This window comes from Microtus ochrogaster, chromosome 4 (genome assembly GCF_000317375.1).
Source record: "Microtus ochrogaster isolate Prairie Vole_2 chromosome 4, MicOch1.0, whole genome shotgun sequence".
Classification (NCBI taxonomy): Eukaryota; Metazoa; Chordata; class Mammalia; order Rodentia; family Cricetidae; genus Microtus; species Microtus ochrogaster.
The window spans coordinates 43,978,403-44,001,203 of NC_022011.1; the positions used below are offsets into that span (position 1 = coordinate 43,978,403).

Below are 22,801 nucleotides of genomic sequence, written 5' to 3' on the forward strand. Positions count from 1 at the left end.
GGCTGATAGCCCATCCCCAGTGAGAGCCATGGGGGGGGCTGATAGCCCATCCCCAGTGAGAGCCATGGGGGGGAGAGGGGGGCTGACAGGTGTGGTGTACCTAGCCTGGGGGGTACATACGGGATCTTCACAGTGGACCCCACGTAGTCTCAGTCTTCCGTTTTTAACTCCCTTACTGTCCCGGCTCTTCGGTGTCTTCTCTGCAGCCTGACTGCCTCAGGAGTCCCGCAGTGACCAGAGCCCCTACTGGGCACTAGGGTCTAGAGACAGTCAGTGTCTTCATTGATCTGGTCCTGTCCTTTTCACCCCTGGTATGAGTTGGATGTGACACCAAAAAGTTACAATAATGCCCCAGTCACGAGATGTTGTGGAACGGTTTGTGGGACCTTATTGCTGTCACAGACTCACCCTTGCAGGCTGTCCTCTGACCTCCACACGCAGGCTGTACCATGCATCATGCATGTACTTTTTTTGTTTGGTTGGTTTTTTGGTTTTCAAGACAGGGTTTCTCTGTGTAGCCCTGGCTGTCCTGGAACTCTCTGTAGATCAGGCTGGCCTCAAATTTATAGATGTGCCTACTTCTGCCTCCTGAGTATGGGGATTAAAGTCCTGCACCACCATGCTCAGCTTAGTACATTGCTATGACAAAACACCATGGTCAAGGCAGCTTACAAAAGTAAACTTGTAATTTGAGGTGTTTGGGTCCAGAGTATCCATGGCCATCATGGTGGGGAGTGTGGCAGTAGGCAGGTAGCCATGGCACGGAAGCGGTGGCAGAGAGCGAGCTGAGAGTGGCAAGGGCTTATTAAACCTCAAAGCTGTGCCCAGTGACACACCTCCTCCAACCAGGCCACACCTCCCATTCCATCCCAGATGGTTCCACCAACTGGGGCCCAGTGTTCAAACATATGAGCATATAGGGCCCATTCTCATTCAGTCTAACACACATAAAAGAGTTGAATAATATAATAAAATTATGACAAAAGTGTAGCATAGGGATTGGGAAATAGTTCAGTTAGTAGAAGAGCTTTCTGCTCAAGTGTGAGGACCTGAGTTCAAATCTCCAGAACCCACATAAGACGCTAAGTACAGTCATGAGGTCCTGTAACTCCCGGTGCGGTGGTAGGGCGAGACAAGAGGATGCTGGGGCCCGCTGACCACCAGCCCATCCCCAGGTTTAATGGAAGACTCCTGACTAGGGAATAAGGTGAACAGCAATGCATACCCAATGCCCCCTCTGGCTTCCACACTCATGCATGAGTGCATACACACACACTCACACAGATAAACTAAGAATTTAAAAGTATAGCGTAGTAAATACATCAAAGCAATAGCGGTCATTCCTAACCATTGTCAAGTATTTTACAGTATCCATGCCTTGACGTGACTGGTTTACACCAGCATTGCCATGGCAGTGCTGTGATATATATGTTACCATGGCTACAAGACATGGCTTGGCAACTGGCATCTTTCAGCTGTTACTATTTTACTTCTTATGTGCAGTCCATCTGTATTTCCCTTAACAGATATCACCTAATGTTTCCTGGTGGAACATTCCTAGTAGCAACAGTCTCTTTAGCCCCGCAGCTGGGCAGAGGCAGTGATGGGCCCACCATTGGAGCGAGTCTCAGGGCTGGCAAGGGGCTAGCTCTCTCTGGCTCTGACATCTGCTTTTGCAGGCTGGGTCCTAGAGTGGCGCTGGCTGGCCGTGCTGGGCTGTGTGCCCCCCACTCTCATGCTGCTGCTCATGTGCTTTATGCCCGAGACCCCACGCTTCCTCCTGACTCAACACCAGCACCAGGAGGCCATGGCTGCCCTTCGGTTCCTGTGGGGCTCTGAGGAAGGCTGGGAAGAGCCCCCCGTTGGGGCTGAGCACCAGGTGAGAGGCTGAGCAGGGCAGAGAGCCTAGCCTGTTCCCAAGGCCACACACTGAGTGGCAGCACCCCTCCACCCTCGCTGAGGACCTTGCTGCCTTGCCTGAGCATCTGGGGACCCATCTTGAGCCCCACTTTAACTCCTGCTGTCCCAACAAGTGAAAGGCCAGGCCGGCAAAGGGAAGCTAGTGAAGGCTTCATCGCTTAGCGGAAACCACAGGCAGGGAGTCTTCAGAGCCAATGGCACGCAGACACTTTGCTGTTGTGTGAGTCTCAGTTCCTTTATCTGTACAATGATGGTCCTTGCCTCATGGTGATGCTGAGGTCTCTGCAGATGGCTGCAGGAAGAGCTCTGCCTCTGCCAGGTGGAGGTGAGCCCTGAACACACACAAGTGCTTGGACTCGGGCACAGGATTCTTTCCCCAAGTGCTGGAGTGTAAGCCTTCCACCTCCCCTCCCACTGAGGGGGCTACAGGAGCCTGTCTCTACACTCGAGGCCACGGGTGTGGTGGGGGCCAGCAAGCTGAGGCTCAATTCCCTCCACTTAGGCTTCTGGACTGAGAGAAGGGTCCTTGGGTCAGGGGAGAGGACACTGATGACCCATCTTCGTGGCAGGGCTTCCAACTGGCTATGCTGAGGCGCCCAGGTGTCTACAAGCCCCTCATCATAGGCATTTCACTCATGGCCTTCCAGCAGCTGTCGGGGGTCAATGCCATCATGTTCTATGCCAAAACCATCTTTGAGGAGGCCAAGTTCAAGGTAAGAGACCTCTGCCCAGCCTGCCTCGTGCCACGTGAGTGAATTAGCCTCCCAGAGCCTGGGGCTTTTTGACCCAGCTACAGCCAGAGAGGGAGGGAGGGGACTTGTCTCTCTCTAGCAAACCAGCTTCTCCCCTCTCCCAGGACAGCAGCCTGGCCTCGGTCACTGTGGGCATCATCCAAGTCCTCTTCACTGCTGTGGCGGCCCTCATCATGGACAGAGCAGGGCGGAGACTACTTCTGGCCTTGTCAGGTGAGGCCTGAGCAGGAGAGCTCAGTCTCCCCAGCTCACGTGGGGAGTCAGGACCAGGGAGGTGGCAAAGGGACCATCTGTCCCAAGCCTCCTTTTCCCACTCTGAACTGAGGAAGGGCTGCAGTGGGGTCAGGTTCTGGGCAGTAGCTTTGGCCCACACATTCATGGTGCCCACTGGCATCTATGAAGGCCACTGTGGTTACAGGGACTGAACACTGAGGTTGCTGTTCCTGCTTCTGTGGGTGAGAGAACGCTCAGGAACATCCCGGTATTTACTGAGGTCTGAGGGCCAAAGCACAGGAGTGCTATCCAGTTGGGCTACCAGGGCCAAGCTGAGACTGCTAAACCTGGCCTTCCTCTCTCAGGGTGGCCCCCCTGCCCTCTGAGCCATGTCCCCCATGTCCGGCCTAGCCTGAGCCCTTCCTGCAGGTGTGGTCATGGTTTTCAGCATGAGTGCCTTTGGCACCTACTTCAAGCTGACCCAGAGTGGCCCCAGCAACTCCTCCCTTGTGAGCCTCCTGGTGCCCATCTCTACGGAGCCTGTTGACGTCCACGTGGGGCTGGCCTGGCTGGCCGTAGGCAGCATGTGCCTCTTCATTGCTGGTAAGAAGGGACTCAAGGGATGTGGGTGGGGTTGTTGTCCCTATAGCCTACCATGCCAAGTTCTGTAACTCTCAGCTTCAGATCTCATTTTACTTGACTTTGCCCCTCTGCCCCAAGTAGCATGACGTCTGTGCATTTGGCTCTGACCATGTGCTGGGCACGGAGCTAAATTCTTTCACATAATCTCCATGAAAACTTGCAAGCAGGTCCCATCCTTGTCCTGAAGTCTAAAACAGGAAGGGACTGGCCCAAGGCCTGCGAGCAGGGTTGAGGGCTGGTAGAACCCCTAAGGCCCACAGGCTAGGAAGCATGGTGTGGGAGCCTAGCATGTGTGCCTTAACACTGCCTTGCTCCCACAGGCTTTGCAGTGGGCTGGGGACCCATCCCCTGGCTCCTCATGTCCGAGATCTTCCCTCTGCATGTCAAGGGTGTGGCTACTGGTGTCTGTGTCCTCACCAACTGGTTCATGGCCTTTCTGGTGACAAAAGCGTTCAGCAGCGTTATGGTGAGTGCAGACGCATGCCTTCCCTCGGGCTGTCAGCAAAGGCATTGTCAGAGGTTCCCTGTCCATGACCCTGAGTGTAAGCTGAGGTCCCCTAATGGCTTAAATACAGCCATCTCAGAAGTGACATGGAGCCAGAGGCTAAACCAAAATAGGAACCTGGTCTGTGATCCCCTAAGTCTTCCGTCTGTGTTGGGGTAAGGATACTATGGCCAGCCTTCCCCATTAATGAATGTCAGGTACACAGGCCAGAAACCCATAAGAAAAATAGACAGGCAGGGCGATGGTGGCGCACGCCTTTAATCCCAGCACTCGGGAGGCAGAGGCAGGCGGATCTCTGTGAGTTCGAGACCAGCCTGGTCTACAGGGCTAGTTCCAGGACAGGCTCCAAAGCCACAGAGAAACCCTGTCTCGAAAAAACAAAAAAAAAGAAAAGAAAAATAGACAGGCCTGAGCTCTGAGACACGTGCACAGAGAGGGTGGGGCTGCTACCCTGTGTGGCCTTGTGTCCTGCTTAACCTTCTAGCATGGTCCTGAGCTAGAAGTGTGGGCCCCTAGCAGTACCTTCCTAGACTGAAGGGCGTGCCAGTTCCACTCAGCCTTTATTTCCCTCTGCGTCCGCTGATGCTGATAGGGCTGCTGCCTGCCAGCTTCCTCGCCACGGGAGAGAGCTTCTGGTCCAGATAAGCAGGCCATCTGTTCAGTCGCTGGTGCCCTCCATGTCTCCTGGCATGTGCCATGCCCAGGCCTGTTTAAGGCAGCAGGGATAGCAACAACTGAACAGGGTCCCTTTCATGACAAGTGCCAGGAAGGTAGTGTGGGTGGCGTGGACACCCAGCTAGCCAAAAACGTGCTAAGGCAGACGGGGCTGCCCAGAAAACCCAGAGGAAGGCAGGCAGAGGCCGCCACGGAATATAGGAGGGAGCAGACAGCAGAGGACATGGGGGAGGTAGATATGGGCTCAGGATATGACAGACCCAGCAGTGACCCAGGGAGCAGCCTGTCGAAGCTGAAGAAGGCTCACCTGGTGACTGTAGTAATAGGAGCGGCGGGCTGCTTCCCGCCACTCCGGCCGCCTCCCCGGCTAGCTTATGCCCGAAATAACACACAAGCTGTATTCATTTAATCACTGCTTGGCTCTTTAGCTCTAGCCCTTTTCTCGGCTAACTCTCGCACCTGGACTAACCCATTTCCAATCATATGTGTCGCACCCCAAGGTGCGCTTACCGGGAAGATTCTAGCCTACGTCCATCCTGGGTCGGAGCTTCATCGCGTGTGCCTCAGAGAGCAGAGCTCTCGCCTCTGCCCGCAGGAGTGGAGAGCATCATGTCTCTCTGAGGCGTCTGCCCCCGAGAGGAGAGGTGTCGAGTCTGACCTCACTTCCTCTTCCTCCCAGCATTCTGCTCTGTTTACTCCTCCCTCCTGTTTTAACCTATCAGGGCAAGCAGCTTCTTTATTTAATCAACCAATGACCTTCCTCCATCAGGTGACCTCTCCTGCAAGGACCTGAGTAGTGGGACTTTGCTCTGCCACCTACAAGGTCACAGACTCACCCTCACCCTTCCTCACCACACAGAGAAGTCACTGTAGCTGGGACACTGGAGAGGGCAGGCGGCTATGGGCCTGGGATGCCCAGAAACAGGAGCTTAACTGTTCCTTGACATTTCTGCTCTCGGGGCAGTCACTACATTACCATGAGCCTCAGTTTCCCACAGCCATCACCTTGGATGGCAGTGAGCTACCATGCACACAGCTGGGTCTGCAGAGCCATGATAGGCCTGGCAGGGCAGGCTGCGGTCAGGGTGCTCCTGAATTGTGTGGGGCCTATTGACCTCTCCACCTCCACGTGTGCCTTTCCTCTCTGCAGGAGATCCTCAAGCCCTACGGTGCCTTCTGGCTCACCGCTGCCTTCTGTATCCTCAGTGTTCTTTTCACGTTGACCTTTGTCCCCGAGACGAAGGGCAGGACTCTGGAACAAATCACAGCCTACTTCGAGGGACGGTGACAGCCCCTTTCTGTGCGGGCAGCCCTGAGCTGGCTTAGCTCTGGGTTGCAGGAGTACAGTGGCGTGTAGCTGAGCCGCGCCTCAGTTTGAGCCTGGAGCACCCCAAGTCCTCAGGCATCAGAGCCCCTCTTTGTCCATCCTGAGGTTCTCTAGATTCCGGATCTAGTCTCTGCAGCCTGCTGCACACAAAGGCCCTCTGAGGAGCATGCAGTCACCTTTGCTCTTCTCCTCCTCAGACAGAAGCCTCTGAGGCGGCTCCTGTTTGCTGGCTGGGGATCTTTTGTCTCCTGGGTCCTAAGCCCCCACCTATGCCTCACACCTGACTGTGGGATCAGAAAGAAATTTGGCTACATAAAAGTTGGGCTCAGAAACAAGACTGCAACCTCTTTGAGTGAGCCCAGATGGAGAAGAGAATGTTGCAGTCAACCGAGCCCTCGGCCCTGCCCAGAGGTGCTGTGGATTCACCTGGGGTCAGCTTACCCGTCACTCACAGGTTCTTTCCAGCGCTTTCCTGGGCTCAGTGTCCTGGGTCATTAGCCACCAAATCTTGTTTCAGAAAATAAAAAGCCTCTTTCTGTTTGATTTCATGGAGCCAGAAGTCTTTTGTAGGCGCTTGTATTACAGATCAGTACTTACTCACTGGAGTAAATGGAGGACAGGTGGAGTTAGCGTGATTTCTGCAGCTGCCAGTCTTCTGCTAGGCACGTTCCTCTCACGGAAAAGCTGCCCTCTCCAGCGGTAACCCAGTTAGGACTGTGGCTCTCTCTGACATGCACTCTTTCACTGTCAATCATTCAAAACAGCAGGCTTGCTGGGCGGTGGTGGCGCACGCCTTTAATCCCAGCACTCGGGAAGCAGAGGCAGGCGGATCTCTGTGAGTTCGAGGCCAGCCTTAAACTACACTGGTCTACAAAGTGAGTTCCAGGACAGCCAGAGCTGTTACACAGAGAAGCCCTGTCTTGAAAAGCAAACAACCAACCCAGCAAACTAGGCTTTCCCTTAGTTAAGACAGTGCTCAGGCTGGACTTTTCCTTAAGAAACACTATAGTCAAACCAGGTGGTGGTGCACACCTTTAATCCCAGCACTCAGGAGGCAGAGGCCAGGCGGATCTCTTGTGAGTTCAAGTCCAGCCTGGTCTACAAGAGCTAGTTCCAGGACAGGCTCCAAAGTAACACAGAGAAACCCTGTGTCGAAACAAAAAAAAAAAAAAACATTGTAGTCTTCACCGTCCTATTAACTAGCCCTCCTTTGCACTATTGGCTGTTAGTGGAATCTTCTGGGTTTTTTTTGTTTTGGGTTTTTTGTCTCACTGTAGCTGTGGCTGCCCTGGATACAGACCATAGTAGATAAAGAGGTCTGACTGCTGAGATTAAAGGTGTGTCCAGCACACCTGGCTTTTTTGTTGTTGTTGTTGTTTTTTGTTTTTTAAAATAGTGACTCACGATGTAACACAGGCTAGCCTACAATCTATTAGTATCCCAGGCTGGTCTGGGACCCACTGCAGTCCTCCTGCCTCAGTTTACTAAATGCCATTCTGTTCTTTCTGACCAACTTGAGAAGCTGTGGTCCTAAGTTTCCAATCAGTGAACTGTTGGGACAAATGTTCCTTGCTCCTTGGAGCCCATTTAATTTGCTGAAATCCTCACAGAACGACCGCACTTTGGTACCCCAGGGTTTTTGTCTCAGGCCCCCAGTTGTGATGGCAATAGGCTGTCCCCAAATCCTGAAAAGCTTTGTTTTCCTGCCACCCTCAAGTGATGGTTCTGCCCAGATACTGCTTTCTTTTTCTGTCACTGGAGATTGAGCTCAGAGCCTGGCTCACGTCACGCTAGCCAGCCAAACACACCTGCTGCACCTCCCAGCTGTCGGGTGCAGTCTTTATTTTCTTTTTTCTTTTTGTGTGGGGGTGTAATGTATGAATGTGTATGTGTGTGTGTGTCTGTCTGTCCATCCTGTCGGTACCTACAAAGGCCAGAAGCATTTGATTCTCTAGAGATGGGGTTATAGGCAGTTGTGAGCTGCCTGGCGTGGGGGCTGGGAAGAGAACTCTGGTCCCCCGGTATAGGTTAAGTCATCATTTCTCCAACCCATCCCCCGAATTTTTTGAGACAGGGCCTCACAGAACCTGAAGTTCATGGACCAGGGATCCATGTGTCTGGCCCACCCACCAGGCACATGCTGCCATGTCCAGCTTTGAAGACTGAGTTTTATTTATTCTGTGGAGCTGTGTGAGCCACAGCACACAAGTGAAGATCAGAACAACTCGCAGGAGTTGGTTCTCTGCTTGCACCACGCGGATCCTGATCCTGGACAATGTCATCTTGCCAGCCCTCACGCCTGGCTTTCTGTGGACGTGCTGGGATCTTAGTGCGTTCCTCACACTCACACAGTGGCCACTTAACTGACCAAGCTCCCCTCTAGCCTGTGGGGTTGTTTTTTGTGGGTTGTTGTTTTAGACTTATTTACGGCGAGGCAGTTGTGTCAGAGTTCACATCTGGAGGTCAGAGGCCAGCTTTTAAAGGTCCCAGGTTTCTCAGCCATCCTTACCCACTCAGCCATCCTTGCCAGGTGTCTGGTAAGGTCTGCGGGCTGATGGGAAGTCTTGCCAGCTGATGCTGCAGGTGGAATCCTGCTGCAGATTTCACAAGCCTGGTCATCGAAAGCTGGGCAAGAAAGAATATAATTGTAAATCTAGTGATGTTGGTGAGGGTCTTGTTTTTATTTTGGGGACAGTCTCATTCTGTAGTCCATCTCTTACCTCTTGATTCTCCTGCCCCAGCCCTTGGCTTCCCTGTCCCCTCATGCTCTGTCAGGACACCGTTCTGCTGTCAAGACTGTCAAGCGGACTCCTATGCCGTTCCTGCTCTGCCCTGAAGGTCAGGTGGATGCCATTCCCACTCTGTCCCAGCTGTCAGGTGGACACCTCCTGCTCTGTCCCAGTCTAGTGGACACTGTCCTTCCTGGTTGATGCTTTTTCTCTTTTTTTCCACTTAAGATTCTTTTGCAGGGAGGCCATGGAGACAAGTTCTAGCTCCGTAACAGCCTAGGTTGGCTTCAAACTTAATCCCAGAGAGTGAATTCCAGGCATGCAAACCACGCCCACTTCCCCGCTGGCACTCACCTTTTTGTCTTTGCTGTTTTGCTGTCTTCTACAAATATTTTTGCTTTGCTAGTCATGCTTTAAAACAATTCTAATACTTTTCAATCTATTGATTATGAGATCACACTGTCTCCTAGTGGATGACATACTCTTCTGTCAGTGACATAAGCCGAGGGAGCTGTTGGGTGGTGTGACCCAGAATGCATGTGGGGTGTACAGAGAGACAAGGTGTACAGAGGGACAGGTGTACAGAGACAGGTGTGCAGAGAAGATGGGTGAACAGAGAGACCGGATGTACAGAGTACAGAGAAATGGGTATACAGAGAGACAGGATGTACAGAGAGAAAAACGTACAGAGTTGTTGCAAGGGGCAGAGGAGGCCTAACAACTGCAGAGTCAGCAAGCTGGTGGCCCAGGAGTGCTGACAGTACGACTCCAGCCCCAAGGCAAGCACGCAGACTCAGGAAATGCTGCTGTTGTTAATCAGTGACTGTGTCCAGCTGTAGTGTGGGTGCTGGGGAGCCAGACTCAGGTCTCAGGCCTGCAGAGTAAGCACTTTACTGACGAAGCCAGCTCCCCAGCCCTTTTTTCTTGTTCTCTATGCCTTCATAGCACCGTCCTACGCTGTTTAAGGGGATGTCTTTTCTAAGGATATACATTGTCACCATTTAAAATCAGATGGAGCCAGGCAGTGGTGGTGCACGCCATTAATCTCAGCGCTGGGGAGGCAGAGGCAGGTGGATCTCTGAGTACAAGGCCAGCCTGGTCTACAGAGTGAGTTCCAGAACAGCCAGAGCTAAACAAAGAAACCCTGTCAAGGAAGGAGGGAAGGAAGGAAGGAGAGAGGAAGGGAGGAAAATCAGATTAAGGCATGATTTACATAGGCAGAATCCAGCAATTTTAAGTATAAAATCTAATGATTCATAGCAAACTGTAGTTAGGTGCCACCACCACACTCAAGGACAGGACACTTCCATATCCCTGTCCAGTGTCACCTCCCTGCATCTGTAACCCTGGAAACCAGTGCCCTGTGCTCTGTTAGACTTTCTAGGGAATTTTGTAGAGGTAATCATAGTTTGAGGCCTGTGTACCCGGCTTCTTTAATGTAGCACAGCGCCTGGGTGCATAACCAGTACAGTTCCTGTATTCCTAAGATCGTCACTAGACACTTGGTTACTTCCGGTTTGGAGCTATAACTGGGGGCATGGAGACATACCTTGTGTGGAGTGGTTTTGCTGGGCATATACTAAGTGTATTTTACAAGCAGCTTTGACTTCCAAAGTTTCCCATCCCATCAGCAGTGGCTCCGTGTCTACAATGCTTATTTCCTGCTATAAAGCAAGCTATAGGTTCTAACTTTCTGGAAGCCATCTTCTGTTTTCTGACCTCTCCTCTGATGAGTTGACCTGGTTATCCTGGCTCATCTCACAGCTGATTTACCTCACATCTGTCACGTTTTGTCCACGCTTACGCTTAGGAGTGAAGAACCACAGGCTGCATTATAGTACCTGGCCTAAGTGTCCCGACGCAACACACCTCCCTGATGCACTATAGATCTGTTCCTATTTATACACCTCCAATGTCATTTCGGTGGGATCTGACATGAAGAAAGGGAGGTACGTGTATATTGGCCCACCATCAGTACCTGTAATCACCACGCTGACATGGTGCCTGGCAAACAGAGATGCTCAGATATTTGCTGGATGTACAATTATTCCAGTGTATATCAGTACTTAAGTCAACCCTGTGTTAAAATAGAGAACTTAAATCAATTCCATATTCCACACTTGGGTCGCGTCCAGTCTCTTTATTGAGAATTCAGGTGTCATATACAGATTCATTGAAAACGGGGAGGGGGGAGACTAACAATAGACGGGAATAAAGGGGGATAAAGGACAACGGTAGAGATGGATGGAGAAGCAAGGGAACACTGATAAAGGAAGTAGAGGCGAGGGGCGCTGAGGGTGAGGGTGGACGTGAAGGGGGTAACAGTAAGAGAACAGATGTCTGAGTAAACCTTCACAGTATGAAACCTTACAGGTGTGCTTGTTGGTCAGTACGGTGCACACTGTCAGGGCAACCCATCCATCTTGATAAGCTGCAGTGGGCTGTGTCTGAGAAAGGCCTTCCCTCCACGACCAAGTCAGTTCTCAGGGAGTCAGGCCATGGAGTAGGACCTCAGACAGGTACGGACATGACTATGACCCGGGGGCTGAAGCAACAAGTGGCCTGCCTACACCCATTCTTAGCCTCAGACTGTAGCCTGGCCATTGTCCAACCTCTATCAATGGACTAGTGAAAGACCAGAAGGCAAGAGTAGAAGTCAGGCACATACACCATCAGAGAGGTGATTTAACATGGAGGCAATGTCATCATGGCTCCAAACTACTCCCTGTAATCTGGGGAGGAGCCAGGCAGCACGAGGAAAGACTAATTCAATGTGCAAAATCCGAATTCTAGTACTGCTCACTGCCCATGTGGCCTGGACCATCGCATCTTCTCTGGGCCAATTATTTACCTTTAAATGACATGGTGACATAGGAACAGAGGAGGGCACGGTGAGTGCTGGGTCCACAGCAGCCATTGGAGGTGTGGCAGGCAGGGGCATGCAATGTCAGTGTGAAACTCAGGGATGTATCATAAACGGACACTTGAAAGGGAGTTTTCAAGGAAGGGCTTCACTCCGTAAACCAGGCTGGCCTTGAACTCCCAATCCTTCTGCCTTAGGTCTCTTTCCCCCCTGTGCTAGGATTCCAGATATACACTACCAAGCCCGGCCTGGGGTTTGAAGTCTCAACCCTGTCTCCTGTTTTACTCTCCACCTTCTGACTACCACCACCCACTTCTAGATGCCAGTGCTTTGGGGGCCCATACATTCCCTAAGGTGTCCAGTCTCTGGAACCTTCTCCTCAGAGTATAAATTTTGAGAAACGAAGGGCCAGTTCCATCAGACAGTCCTGCACCTGCCCCCACACTCCCGGGAGCCCATGTCAACAAGATTCCTGTCCTGTCAGCAAGACTCGGAGAGGCAGCCTTGTCCGTAGACATTGTCTGTGACCCCTCTGCCCTCTGATGGGCTTTCCCATCTGCGGCATCTTTTTATCCCTGTGAAATGAGTGAGACAATTACAGATTGTCCCATAGGCACCCTTAAGAACAAGGCCGTGGAGAGGGGCAGATAGCCATCCCCAGAGAAGAGCTGCAGCAGACGCAGCTTTATGCAGCCCGAGATAGAAATCTGCACGTCCCACAAATGTCAACTACCCCTTAACACACTGCCATCCCCAGAATAACGTGGGCAAATCCTGGTTTCTGCAAAGCGCAGGAATGGCCTAGCACCCCTAAATAGCCATATGCAGAATGACGTCATCTGATACCTGAAGCGCTCTGCTACCTCCCGGCGGCCGAAAGTGAGATCACAGGACTAAGACAGGAAACCTGGCCCTTACAGGAGTTAGCTGCTACTAGGCCTTGGAGCCATGAACGAGGTCAACACTAGCGGAGGTGTGATACTCTTTGGACTGCCTCGATTCCAAGCAGAAAAAACGATGACGCCCTGGGCTCCCGAGCTCATTCTGCCGGCTGAGCATGGCAGGTCAGCAGAACAGTGTGAGTCCAAACTGCTCTCCTCGAAATGGTAGTTTTTCCTTCCTAAGCCACCCGACCACGCTCCACCAAACACTTGCTTGAGAAGAAATGGCATCGGTTCTCTGGAAAAGTCCACTGAAGCAGCCTTTATCGTCGGTGCCCACTGACAGCACAAGCACCCTTCCGGGAACCCCGGCGGCCCGGTCGCTCCCTGTCCCGGGTTCCGCATCCGGATCCTGGCGCACCTGGAAGATGCAGAGTTCTCCGGATGGACTCCGGAAGCAAGCACGGGCATGCCGGAGCTTCTCTGTGAAACACACCACACGAGGCAAAAAAGGACACAGCCCCGGCGACCGAGAAGACTGCTCAGGAACAGACGCACCGAGACTTGCTGGAAGCGGGCTCCAGGGTGCGGACTGCGCGTGGCCGGAAGTGACGTTCTTCCTGCGCGCCCGCCTAACTCGGGGTGAGGCCGTCGTCCGGGGAGGTGCTCGCAGGCGATGGCGTCAGGTGCGCCCTCTGTGCGGGACGGAGAGGTGGGCAGTGACCCCAACCAGAACAAAGTTTACACGAGCGGTCTGAGCAGAGTGGGATCTGGGGAGTTATGTACGCCCGAGTGATCTCTGCGTACTTAACTGCCTGTTGTCCGGTGCCGAGCCTTTATCCAGGGCGACTTAACCTTCCGCCCGGGAATTGGCAGCTAGGGATGCTTGGAACACGGGACACTTCTCGAGGGCAGGTTCAGCTTCGTAGCAGACATCCTCAATATGCTTATCTTAAGGGGTACAGCCTTCAGTCTTTAGTCATAAGTCTGAGGTTAGTGCCACATTCCACTGTAGATATTTCTAGCCCGTGCATTTGTTTTTTGTTCTTTAATACTTGAATTAACCTAGAACCCCATCCTCTTAAAGGACTGGAATCACAAGTGTTTTAGTCACTACGTGTGTTAGGAAACGAACTCAGGCCTTCTGCAAGACTTAAAATTCTTTGTTAACCCCGCATTTATGTGCATTATATGTATGTCCAAGTACGTACATGCCCTCAGATGCCAAGAGGGCATCAGCAATATTGAAGTCATGCCTGCTGGGAATGGAATCCAGGTCCTCTGGCAGAACAGCCAGTGTTCTGCCAAGCCACCTCTACCCCCCTTTTAATTTCTCCACATTGCTCAGTGGCCTTGTACGTAAGCGTCCAAAATAGCCAAAATTATGGCCTGTGCCAGGAGGCAGCTTGTTCTATCTGGCACATGCCCCACTCAGGTGATAGTCATCCACTGTGACATAACAGACGTATGTTAGAGTCACCCACTAGCAATGTACTTTTCATTTTCAGTCACTTCCTCCAGAGACTCAAACCCCCATAACTACACAGAAGGCATTGTACTACCAACTGGCTTACCCACAGAATCCTAAAGACCAGCTGAGTAGTTGTGACTCAGCCAGGTCTAGAGTTCCAGGACAGAGGTACAAGTAGACATACTGTCTTGAAAAAGCAACACCTTAGACCTTTTGAAGATCATCCCCCTTCCACTGAACCTAGGTTGACTAGGTTAGACACTGGGAGTTTATATTTTTAGCTTTTTTTTTAATTTATTTATTTATTGAGGATTTCCGCCTCCTCCCCGCCATATTTTTAGCTTTTCAAGACAGAGCTTCTGTATTAACAACTTTGGTTGTCCTTGAACTCTGTAGACCAAGCTGGCCTCAAACTCAAGCAATCCACTGGTCTCCAGAGTGCTGGGATTAAAGGCCTGTGCCACCATCACCACCAGCCAAGGGGCATAACTTTAAATTGTTTTTGGCATTTGACTTGCCTGTATCTTTGCCAAAACTACTGGACTACAGTTGAGAGCTGCCATATGGGTATTAGGAATAGAACCCTGGTCCCTCAGTAGTACATTGTCTGAGATTAGAGGATAGCAAAAGCTGAGCAAGCACCCAGCAACCATGCCACCTGAGCCTCCCCCTTCGTGAACACAGGTAGCTCCACAGGCTTCTCTTCCAGCACCTCCCTCACATTCCCTGGGGCGGCTGGGTGGGTCTTTGGTTTGTGCCAGCACATTATGTGTACAGTGAGCATGCTTGGCACCAAATGAAGGTCAACTGCAAAAATGCATGCGCCATCACCTGTGCACTTTCTAGAAAGTTGCACTGGGTTTTTATCTTCCTTGTATTGATTGAAAAAAAACTCATGAAACAGGAAAACTATAGTCACCCTTATGCCCACATAGCATATTTTCCCTTACATGTGTCACTTGTCAACTGATGTGGGCCCAGGTATAGATTATTCAGATGCCTGTGCATGTGAAAAATGCACTGGGTTTATAACCAAGTGATTCAGAAACCCACGAAAGGCTCAAGGTTTTAAAGCACACTGCTCTGTACATAAGATCCAGAGGAAACAATATTGTCTTTGTTCTGGCTCAATAATAGAGCAAGATTCTTCATGGCATCCCAACCACATCATAGATTAAAAAAAAAGCACCCTCCATTCCTGGCTATACGCTGTGCTCCATAGATTCTGCTACCACAGCCACCATGAACATCCCAAGAAAAAATTACTCCCCCACCCAAAAAACAGTCAAGCTCACTGGTTATCAGATGGTCTTTTATTGAAATATTTTCTCTTGTTGCTTCTTAGCTCTGGAAAATGGAGAGAAATTATCAGTCACAATGGGGAACATATTTCCACAAAGAATTTTCACCCTTTAAGACAGAGGCAACAAAAAGCCCAGCTACCCCGACGCTAACAGAACAGGGGAAATGCAATGTCACTTACAGCTGGACATTCCACAGCACCACTGTTGATGTCATCAATGATGTCATGAGGGTGGCGCCCATCCACATTGCAGCCCACAGACTGTGCAGTACCCAGGATCTCTTTAATAGTTCCTACATTAAAAGGAGAAGCCTCAGTTCCTTGCAACTATTTGAGGGGCAAAGGGAAAAACGATGGTTTAATGCATCCCACTGGGTGGTGACGGTGCACACCTTTAATCCAGTACTTGGGAGGCCAGTCTGGTTTACAGAACTAGTTCCAGAGCAGCCAGGGATACACATAAAAGTCCATGTAAATAACTTACCAGAAAGTTCTCTGGCTAAAGACCTGTGTCGCATCTGCCGGGCAATGTTGACAATCTCGTCGAAAGTGATATTTCCGCTGTGTTTAACTGTGGGAAAGAAAGCACAAGGGTCGTTTTGCTATTTAAAAAAGCGTATGTGCCATCTTTGACAAGATCATTTCATTTTCTATGTCTGGCTGTCCCCATGCCTTCGGCACAGAGTCATCCACATGGAGGACAACCCTGTTTCCTAAAGCTGGGGCTTACTATCAGCTCACCACTGGATTGCACCAGCCAAGAGTACTGGTCAGGTGCAGTGGCGGGTGGCTGAGGCAGAGTCAAGTTCCCCAACAGCCCAACACAACCTCAGGTATAGCAAAAAAAGCAGTGTCAACCAACCCAAGGGCGTTACTCTACACTCCTGCACCTGAGTCAGAGCAGAGTTTTAAAGCAAAAAAGCAGCAAACAGTGGAGAAACCAGAAAAGTGCAATCAACTCACTGTTCTTCTGCTTCTTCCTGTCTCTTGGTGGCTCCTTGAGGGCTTTGATGATCAGGGCAGAGGCAGAAGGCACCACCTCAATCTACAAGAGAAATCCGTTCTGAACACAGTGCAGGAACCCTTCAATACCAGTACTGCCACTGAAGTATATGTCAACGGGGCCTGGGAAATAGTTCAGTGTAACACTACTTCCTACCGAGCCTGACCACTTGAGTTTAATCCTAATCCCTAGGCCCCACATGGTGGAATCCTACACCCTGGCACCTACCACCTTCCCAGAAGCTTTCCCAAGAAGATAAGATTGATTCACCAGAACAGTGAGATCCCATGACTTTCCAAGGTTACCCCCTCAGCCTTCCCCCACACTAAGCAATGTAAATACCTGGGCCTGTCTGTTCTGGATGGTCAGTTTCACTGTAATCCTCAGGCCTTTCCAGTCACCGGTTGCCTTGGCAATATCATCACCAACTTTTTTCGGAGACTGTAAAAAGAACATTAAAGTTGAAGGCTTAGCCTTTAAACTCACGCTTGCCAGCACTCAAGCCCTCATCACTCCACCAACTAACTGCCCGAAGAGCTGATGGACACAGCTGTGACAGGGTCGCCTGCAGAGCTTTAACGCTAGGCTCCCATGGGTTGGTTCCCCACGGAGGGCACTCCCTTAAAATCACACGGGCGAGCAGCGGGTTTTAACCAGCCACTCACCGACTCCACTGCTCCTTCTAGGAACAAAGTCACCAAGCACATGGTAACGCCTCAGCCTCTCTACCTTCTAGAATCCGCCTGATGATTGCCGCAACTGTGCCATGGCACGAGCTATATACCCGTGTTATTTCAGCTTTCCTTCAAAAGTTTTTAGAATCAAAACGGGGCTGAAGCGGACATGGTAGGGGACCAACAGACACACACACAGGAAAAATGCAGTCTGCCCTCATGTTAAAAGCACAGCTGTACAGCCTGGTCTACAAGAGCTAGTTCCAGGATAGGCTCCAAAACCACAGAGAAACCCTGTCTCAAAAAAAAGCACAGCTGTAGACAGTGACGACTTACCAGACCCAGGGGGCCGATCTTGGGGGCCAAGGCGGATGTGGCGCCGACCTCACCTCCGGTGCACCTCAGGTACACTGAGAAAAAGCACAATCAGACCTTCCGCCGAACGCGCCGGACCGGAGGCCGCAGCCATCCCGGGGCCAGGCCTTACCCAAGGCGCACAGGCTGCAAGGGCGGCGGTGCTTCCTCCCCGTCTACACACGGGGAAGCTGAGGCCCAAGGGAGGCAGCCCCGCAGCCCCGGGGCCAGGCCCGGGACAGCCAGCACGCGGCGGGGAAAGCTCCACCCGCAGCCCGGGCGCGGCGAAGGCACGCACCGACTTTGATCTCGTTGGGGTCGAACTTGGGCGGCATGGTGGAGGCGGCTGGTGTCGGATGAACCCGGATTCGGGACGACCGAAGAAAGTTGCACCGTTACCTCCTCCGAGCCGAAAACCGAAAAGACGGCCGTCACCCCGCCCACGCCGGATATAGGCACGAAAGCTCGGCTCTCGCGATAACCGCTGGCTCCGCCCCGCGTCGGGGTGACGCTCTCGCCGCCCTGTTTATTGTGGGCAAGCGTTTGCGGCAGAGGACTGGAGAGCCGTATTCACGGGTGAGCTAGGGAATTCGGAAGGGGTGGATGTTCCAGCACCTTCCCCGGGAACTGTCAGAGTAGAAGGGCTGCCCCAGAGACCCTGCTTCCTGATGTATTCCACGTTCCCTTATCATGAGGATGACTCTGGAGTCCCAGGGCCCCGCCCCTCCCCTGAGGAATCCGCATCTGACTTGCGGGACCCCAGTACCAATGCTACCCTAGTACCCTTCTTACCCATTTGTAGTGTGTGCATGTTAGTTATACGAGCAAACTATTCGGGTCTAAACCACGATTCTTAATTCTGCGATTCTTTGGTTTCTAGAGTCCCGACACTGTCATCCTGAGCTGCATGACTTTATGAGATTCAGAGTTTCTGTCCTAACTTCCTATGTTTGAAAAAGACCCTACTGCAGGTCGCCTCACTGGTGCCTGTGTCTGTATCTATGACCAAGCCTTCAGAGTGATTAGCCTACCTTGAGGTCCACCCCAACATCGGAACATCGGCAAAGGACCTTTCCATCCACAACGCCAGGTCAGCCACTGGCCAGCTCTGCCAGGGGAGGATGGGTGTGGTTCTCCCGACCAAGCTACACCATCAGGGAGGTTCAAACCAGATTTGAAAGAACCCTTGCTGGGAATGACCAGGGAAGAGGACTTGGTGTGTGTTTTGGAGAGAATTTGGAAATCTGGACTTGGAGTAAAGAGAAGAGGGAGGGCTAACCATTAGCGAGCAGAAGGGAAGTCATCGGTAAGGGATGGAGGAGGGCTCTTTTACATCATTCTTCCGGAGTGCCAGCAGGTGAGTGAGGAAGGAGCTGGCTTTGCAGGCCTGACAACCTCCCCCTGACAGCCCACACACACCCAGGAATGGAGACCTGAAATCTCTAAGGACCAGGGATGTGTCTTCAACTGCAAGACTCCTCTAGCCTTTTCTCCCTGGCCCCTGAATCTGTTTGTCATGTGTGTGGTGCACTCTGTCAGAGTCTATGACATGGCCCTGACATACATGAAATGACTGAGCCCCACTGAACCCAACAGTGGCAACATTGCTCCATCTTATGTCTGAGGAAATAGGCTCTGACCCAAAGCGACATAGCTGATGTTTTGGATGTCGAAGCCTATGCTTTTGTTAGCTACACGCTTCCTCTCAGTGAGTGCTTCCTTCCTGTCTCTGGCCCTTACACAGCAGTGGAAGTTCTAGATTCTGGGCCAGCTATGAGCACCCAGCTTCTGAGCTCAGGTTAACTTTGCTGAACTGTGAAATCCAGGGAGTTGTGCAAACTGCACAGAGTCAGGGCTTGAAGGACAAGCACCCCAGATGGTTGTGTAACCACCTGTAACCCAGGTTGTATAGCCAGATCAGTGGACACAGGGTTGGAGTGAGGATCAAATGGATAATAGCTTCAAGGGTGGGAAGGTTCCTGAGATTCATAACTCTCTTTAATCTTGACATAGTTGAGTTTCCCCCCAAGTCGTGGCTACTTCCAGTTTAGTCTTGACAGCTTCATCAGCTGAGTCTGGCAAGAGTCCTCAGAGAACATCCCTGGAAGGTCTGGGGGAATCTTCCCTAAGGTGGGAAAATAGCTCCGTACTAGAGGGTGATGCCAACGCCTCCCAGAGGGTCAGTGGCAGATGAGCCCAAAGCCAGGGCACCTGGCCTGCGTTTATGTTCCTTCCACCATATTCTGTGTTTATTGCTTTGTCAACAAAGAACAAAATGTTGAGCGCTGCTTTGTGGGCTCAGGGACCAACTGAATGAGGCAGATAGCCTATCCGCAGGGAACTCTGGCCACGTGGCCAACTGCATCTCCGAGCTGCCCATCTGTAGTGTCTGGTACAGTGCAGGTTCTGAGCTGCCCGCCTGCAGTGTCAGATACAGTGCCCTGGCCAGCTGCATCTCTGAGCTGCCCGCCTACAGTGTCAGATACAGATGCACAGCCAGCTGCATCTCTGAGCTGCCCGCCTGCAGTGTCTGGTACAGTGCAGGTTCTGAGCTGCCCGCCTGCAGTGTCAGATACAGTGCCCTGGCCAGCTGCATCTCCCACTGCCCGCCTGCAGTGTCAGGTACAGTGTGCACTGGCCAGCTGCATCTCCCAGCTGCCCGCCTACAGTGTCAGATACAGGTGCACAGGCCAGCTGCATCACTGAGCTGCCCGCCTGCAGTGTCAGATACAGGTGCACAGGCCGGCTGCATCTCTGAACTGCCCGCCTGCAGTGTCAGGTACAGTGCATGTTCCCAGGTGCTGACTTCCGTCTTGTGCTCCAGTGTCCAGAACTCACACAGGAAGATGCCCCTCTTCTTTCGGAAGCGGAAACCCAGTGAGGAGGCTCGGAAGCGCCTGGAGTACCAGATGTGTCTGGTAAGGCAGGTTTATTGTCTCTCCCTCCTAGGCCTCCACATCTCTAGGGGTACTTGCTCCTTCCCTCTGCCTTCCCTCCCCTGGGAGTGCCCTTCCTCACAGGCTGAGTGTGTGTTGGCTTTTTTTTCCTGCTGGACCTCAGACTGGGCCACCTGCCAAACGGACCAGTAAAAGCAGGCTGTGGCTGTGTCCCTCCCAGCTCCTTATACCTGTGTTTCTTTCCTACTTTCTCCATCCCACAAGTATGTTTTGCCAGAGTTCTTTTTTTGTTGTTGTTTGTGTGTTTTGATTTGGGGAACTGGGTGTGGCTCATACCTGAAATTCCAGCACTTGGGAGTCTGAGGCAAGAAGATTGCCACAGATTCAAAGCTAGCCATCCCAGAACCCACATGGCAGCTCACAACTGTCTGTAACTCCAGTTCCAGGGGATCTGACACCTTCATACAAACATAACATGTAAGCAAAACACCAGTGCACATAAAATAAGAATAAATATCCAGGACAGGCTCCAAAACCACAGAGAAACCCTGTCTCGAAAAACAAAAACAAAAAAAAAAAATAAGAAGAATAAATAAATCATTAAGAAGTGGGGTCTTTTTTTAGATTTTATTTATTTGCATACAGTGTTCTTTCTGTCTGCGTGTTTGACTGCACACCAGAACAGGGCAACTGATCTCATTATTGATGGTTGTGAACCACCATGTGGTTGCTAGGAATTGAACTCAGAACCTCTGGATGAATAGCAGGTGCTCTTAACTTCTGAGCCATTTTCCAGCCCTAAAAAGTGTTTTGTTTTCAAAAAAAGAACCTCCGAGGTGCAAAACAAAGCCAAACCAAATTACCATTAATTTTAGGAGAAGCTAAACACCATGAATATGAAATGGCTCACAGATTCAACAGAACTTTTGTAAACATACAGGATTTGAAGATTCTTTCTGTGGAGTTGGGGGGGTGAGGAGTTGAGACAGATTTTCTCTCTGTAGACCAGGCTAGCCTCTAACTCAGAGATCTGCCTATCTCTGCCTCCTAAGTGTTGGAATTAAAGACGTGCACCACCACACCCAGGAGACGTGAAAACTTTTTTTTTTTATTTATTTATTATGTGTACAGCATTCTTTCCATGTGTGCCCGCATGCCAGAAGGGGGCACCAAATCTCTTTACAGATGGTTGTGAGCCACCATGTGGTTGCTAGGAATTGAACTCAGGACCTCTGGAAGAGCAGTCAGTGCTCTTAACCACTGAGCCATCTCTCCAGCCCATGAAAACTTTTTTAAAGCCTTTCTCTCGAACCTATGGAGAGAGCTAATTCTTGCAGGGCGCAAACAGGAGGATCAGGAGTTGGAGGCCAGCTTTATCTACATGATGAGTTTGAAGTTGCCTGAGACCTTGTCTCAAAAACCAATTTAAGGGGGGCTGGAAAGATGGCTCAGAGATTAAGAGCATTGCCTGCTCTCCCAAAGGTCCTGAGTTCAATTCCTAGCAACCACATGGTGGCTGTAACTCCAGTTCCTGGGGATCTGATGCCTCTTCTGACCTCTGCCAGCATCAGGCATGCATGAGGTGCATACATATAAAATCAATAAATATTTAAAAAAAGCAATTTAACTTAAAAATGTCTTTTTTCCTTAGGCAAAAGAAGCTGGGGCAGATGACATTCTTGACATCTCTAAATGTGAACTCTCTGAGGTAAAGTAAGGGTGTGTAAGAGCTGTGAATTTAATCTGCCCTGTGTCCTTGAGGAGAGCAGTTGAGGCAGCTGGCAGGTGGGGAGGCTCTGACCCTTCTTTGTCTTGTCTTAGATTCCATTTGGGGCTTTTGCAACGTGCAAAGTTCTGCAGAAAAAGGTAAGCAGAGTCGTTGTTCAGAAAACCACTTCTGCTTGAGGGAAACGACATGGACGCAGAGGAGCCACTGCCCTCACACAGCCTCCTTCCTGCTCTCTGGCCCTTGCCCTTCTGGCCCACAGTAGAGATTGTCACGATTAGAGTAGGCTCTGGGATTGGACCACTCTGAGATGCTCCTGGCTCTGACTTTCATAGCCTCGTGACTTAGATAACTTCCTTACACGCTCACACCTCTGTTTCTTTTATTAACTTTTAGCATTTTATGTGCGTATGTATTTTGCTTGGCTGTCTATTTGTATCACATGCATGTGCGCTGCCTGGGGAGGCAGGAAGCCCAGCTGGAACTGGAGTTATAAACGGTTGTGAGCTACCTGTAGATCCTGGGAGTCAAACCTAGGTGCTCTTAACTGCAAAGCAATCTCCAGCCCACACCCCAATTTCTCCATCTGTGGAAGGAAGAAGACATTTATAGCTAGCTGTCTCATGGTGTGTGAGTGATAGAGAGGGGAGTCTGCCAGTCACACAGCATGGTTATTACCTCCCCCAGTATTTCATAGAGAGGACACTTGGTGCATTCTTGCCATCCTCAGAGTTAGAAGGGGGTGAAAGCCTTTCTAGAAGATCATGCCAGGCTTTGCATACAGGTGGATACTTACACACCATCAGAGCTGGACCCAGAATGGTGAAACATGTTCCTGCCAATAGTGTAGTGAAATTCTTCTGAGA

General features: G+C 51.1%; 3 protein-coding genes and 1 non-coding gene across 7 annotated transcripts in view; 2 read left to right on the forward strand and 2 right to left on the reverse strand.

Moving 5' to 3' along the window:
- Positions 1–6,577, forward strand: part of Slc2a8 (solute carrier family 2 member 8) — a 9,171-nt gene extending 2,594 nt beyond the window's left edge. For both annotated transcript variants that reach the window (XM_026778793.1, XM_005346028.3), the window contains exons 5-10: positions 1,680–1,879; positions 2,490–2,633; positions 2,777–2,885; positions 3,315–3,488; positions 3,848–3,993; positions 5,858–6,577. In XM_026778793.1, coding sequence (XP_026634594.1) covers positions 1,680–1,879; positions 2,490–2,633; positions 2,777–2,885; positions 3,315–3,488; positions 3,848–3,993; positions 5,858–5,995 — 911 coding nt within the window. In that variant the 3' untranslated portion in view covers positions 5,996–6,577. The remainder of the gene's footprint in view (positions 1–1,679; positions 1,880–2,489; positions 2,634–2,776; positions 2,886–3,314; positions 3,489–3,847; positions 3,994–5,857) is intronic.
- Positions 6,578–15,269: 8,692 nt separating this feature from the next.
- Rpl12 (ribosomal protein L12) lies at positions 15,270–17,751 on the reverse strand. Its single transcript, XM_005346029.3, has 7 exons — positions 17,611–17,751; positions 17,295–17,368; positions 16,627–16,725; positions 16,245–16,326; positions 15,766–15,852; positions 15,462–15,574; positions 15,270–15,325 (listed from the first exon to the last, which is right to left on the reverse strand). The coding sequence occupies exons 1-7, from the start codon at positions 17,645–17,647 to the stop codon at positions 15,320–15,322; spliced, it is 498 nt and encodes a 165-aa protein (XP_005346086.1). The 5' UTR covers positions 17,648–17,751; the 3' UTR covers positions 15,270–15,319.
- LOC113455971 lies at positions 15,940–16,068 on the reverse strand. The gene has a single exon (XR_003376870.1). It is a non-coding gene; the product is annotated as a small nucleolar RNA SNORA65 (small nucleolar RNA).
- A 42-nt stretch (positions 17,752–17,793) lies between the features above and the next one.
- The window catches only part of Lrsam1 (leucine rich repeat and sterile alpha motif containing 1), a 36,245-nt gene continuing 31,237 nt past the window's right edge, over positions 17,794–22,801 (forward strand). For 2 of the 3 annotated variants that reach the window (XM_026778655.1, XM_026778656.1), the window contains exons 1-4: positions 18,414–18,669; positions 20,137–20,230; positions 21,861–21,917; positions 22,031–22,075. In XM_026778655.1, coding sequence (XP_026634456.1) covers positions 18,626–18,669; positions 20,137–20,230; positions 21,861–21,917; positions 22,031–22,075 — 240 coding nt within the window. In that variant the 5' untranslated portion in view covers positions 18,414–18,625. The other variant, XM_005346030.3, reaches the window with a different exon arrangement.

Bases quoted from the DNA above. Each gene is read 5' to 3' on its own strand.
- Rpl12 (XM_005346029.3), bottom strand. From the start codon at position 17,647: ATGCCGCCCAAGTTCGACCCCAACGAGATCAAAGTCG. The intron at 16,327-16,626 runs GTATTTACATTG...TTTCTCTTGTAG, and splicing joins TCCAGAACAGACAGGCCCAG to ATTGAGGTGGTGCCTTCTGC. The intron at 15,575-15,765 runs GTAAGTTATTTA...CTTTTAATGTAG, and splicing joins TTTAGCCAGAGAACTTTCTG to GAACTATTAAAGAGATCCTG.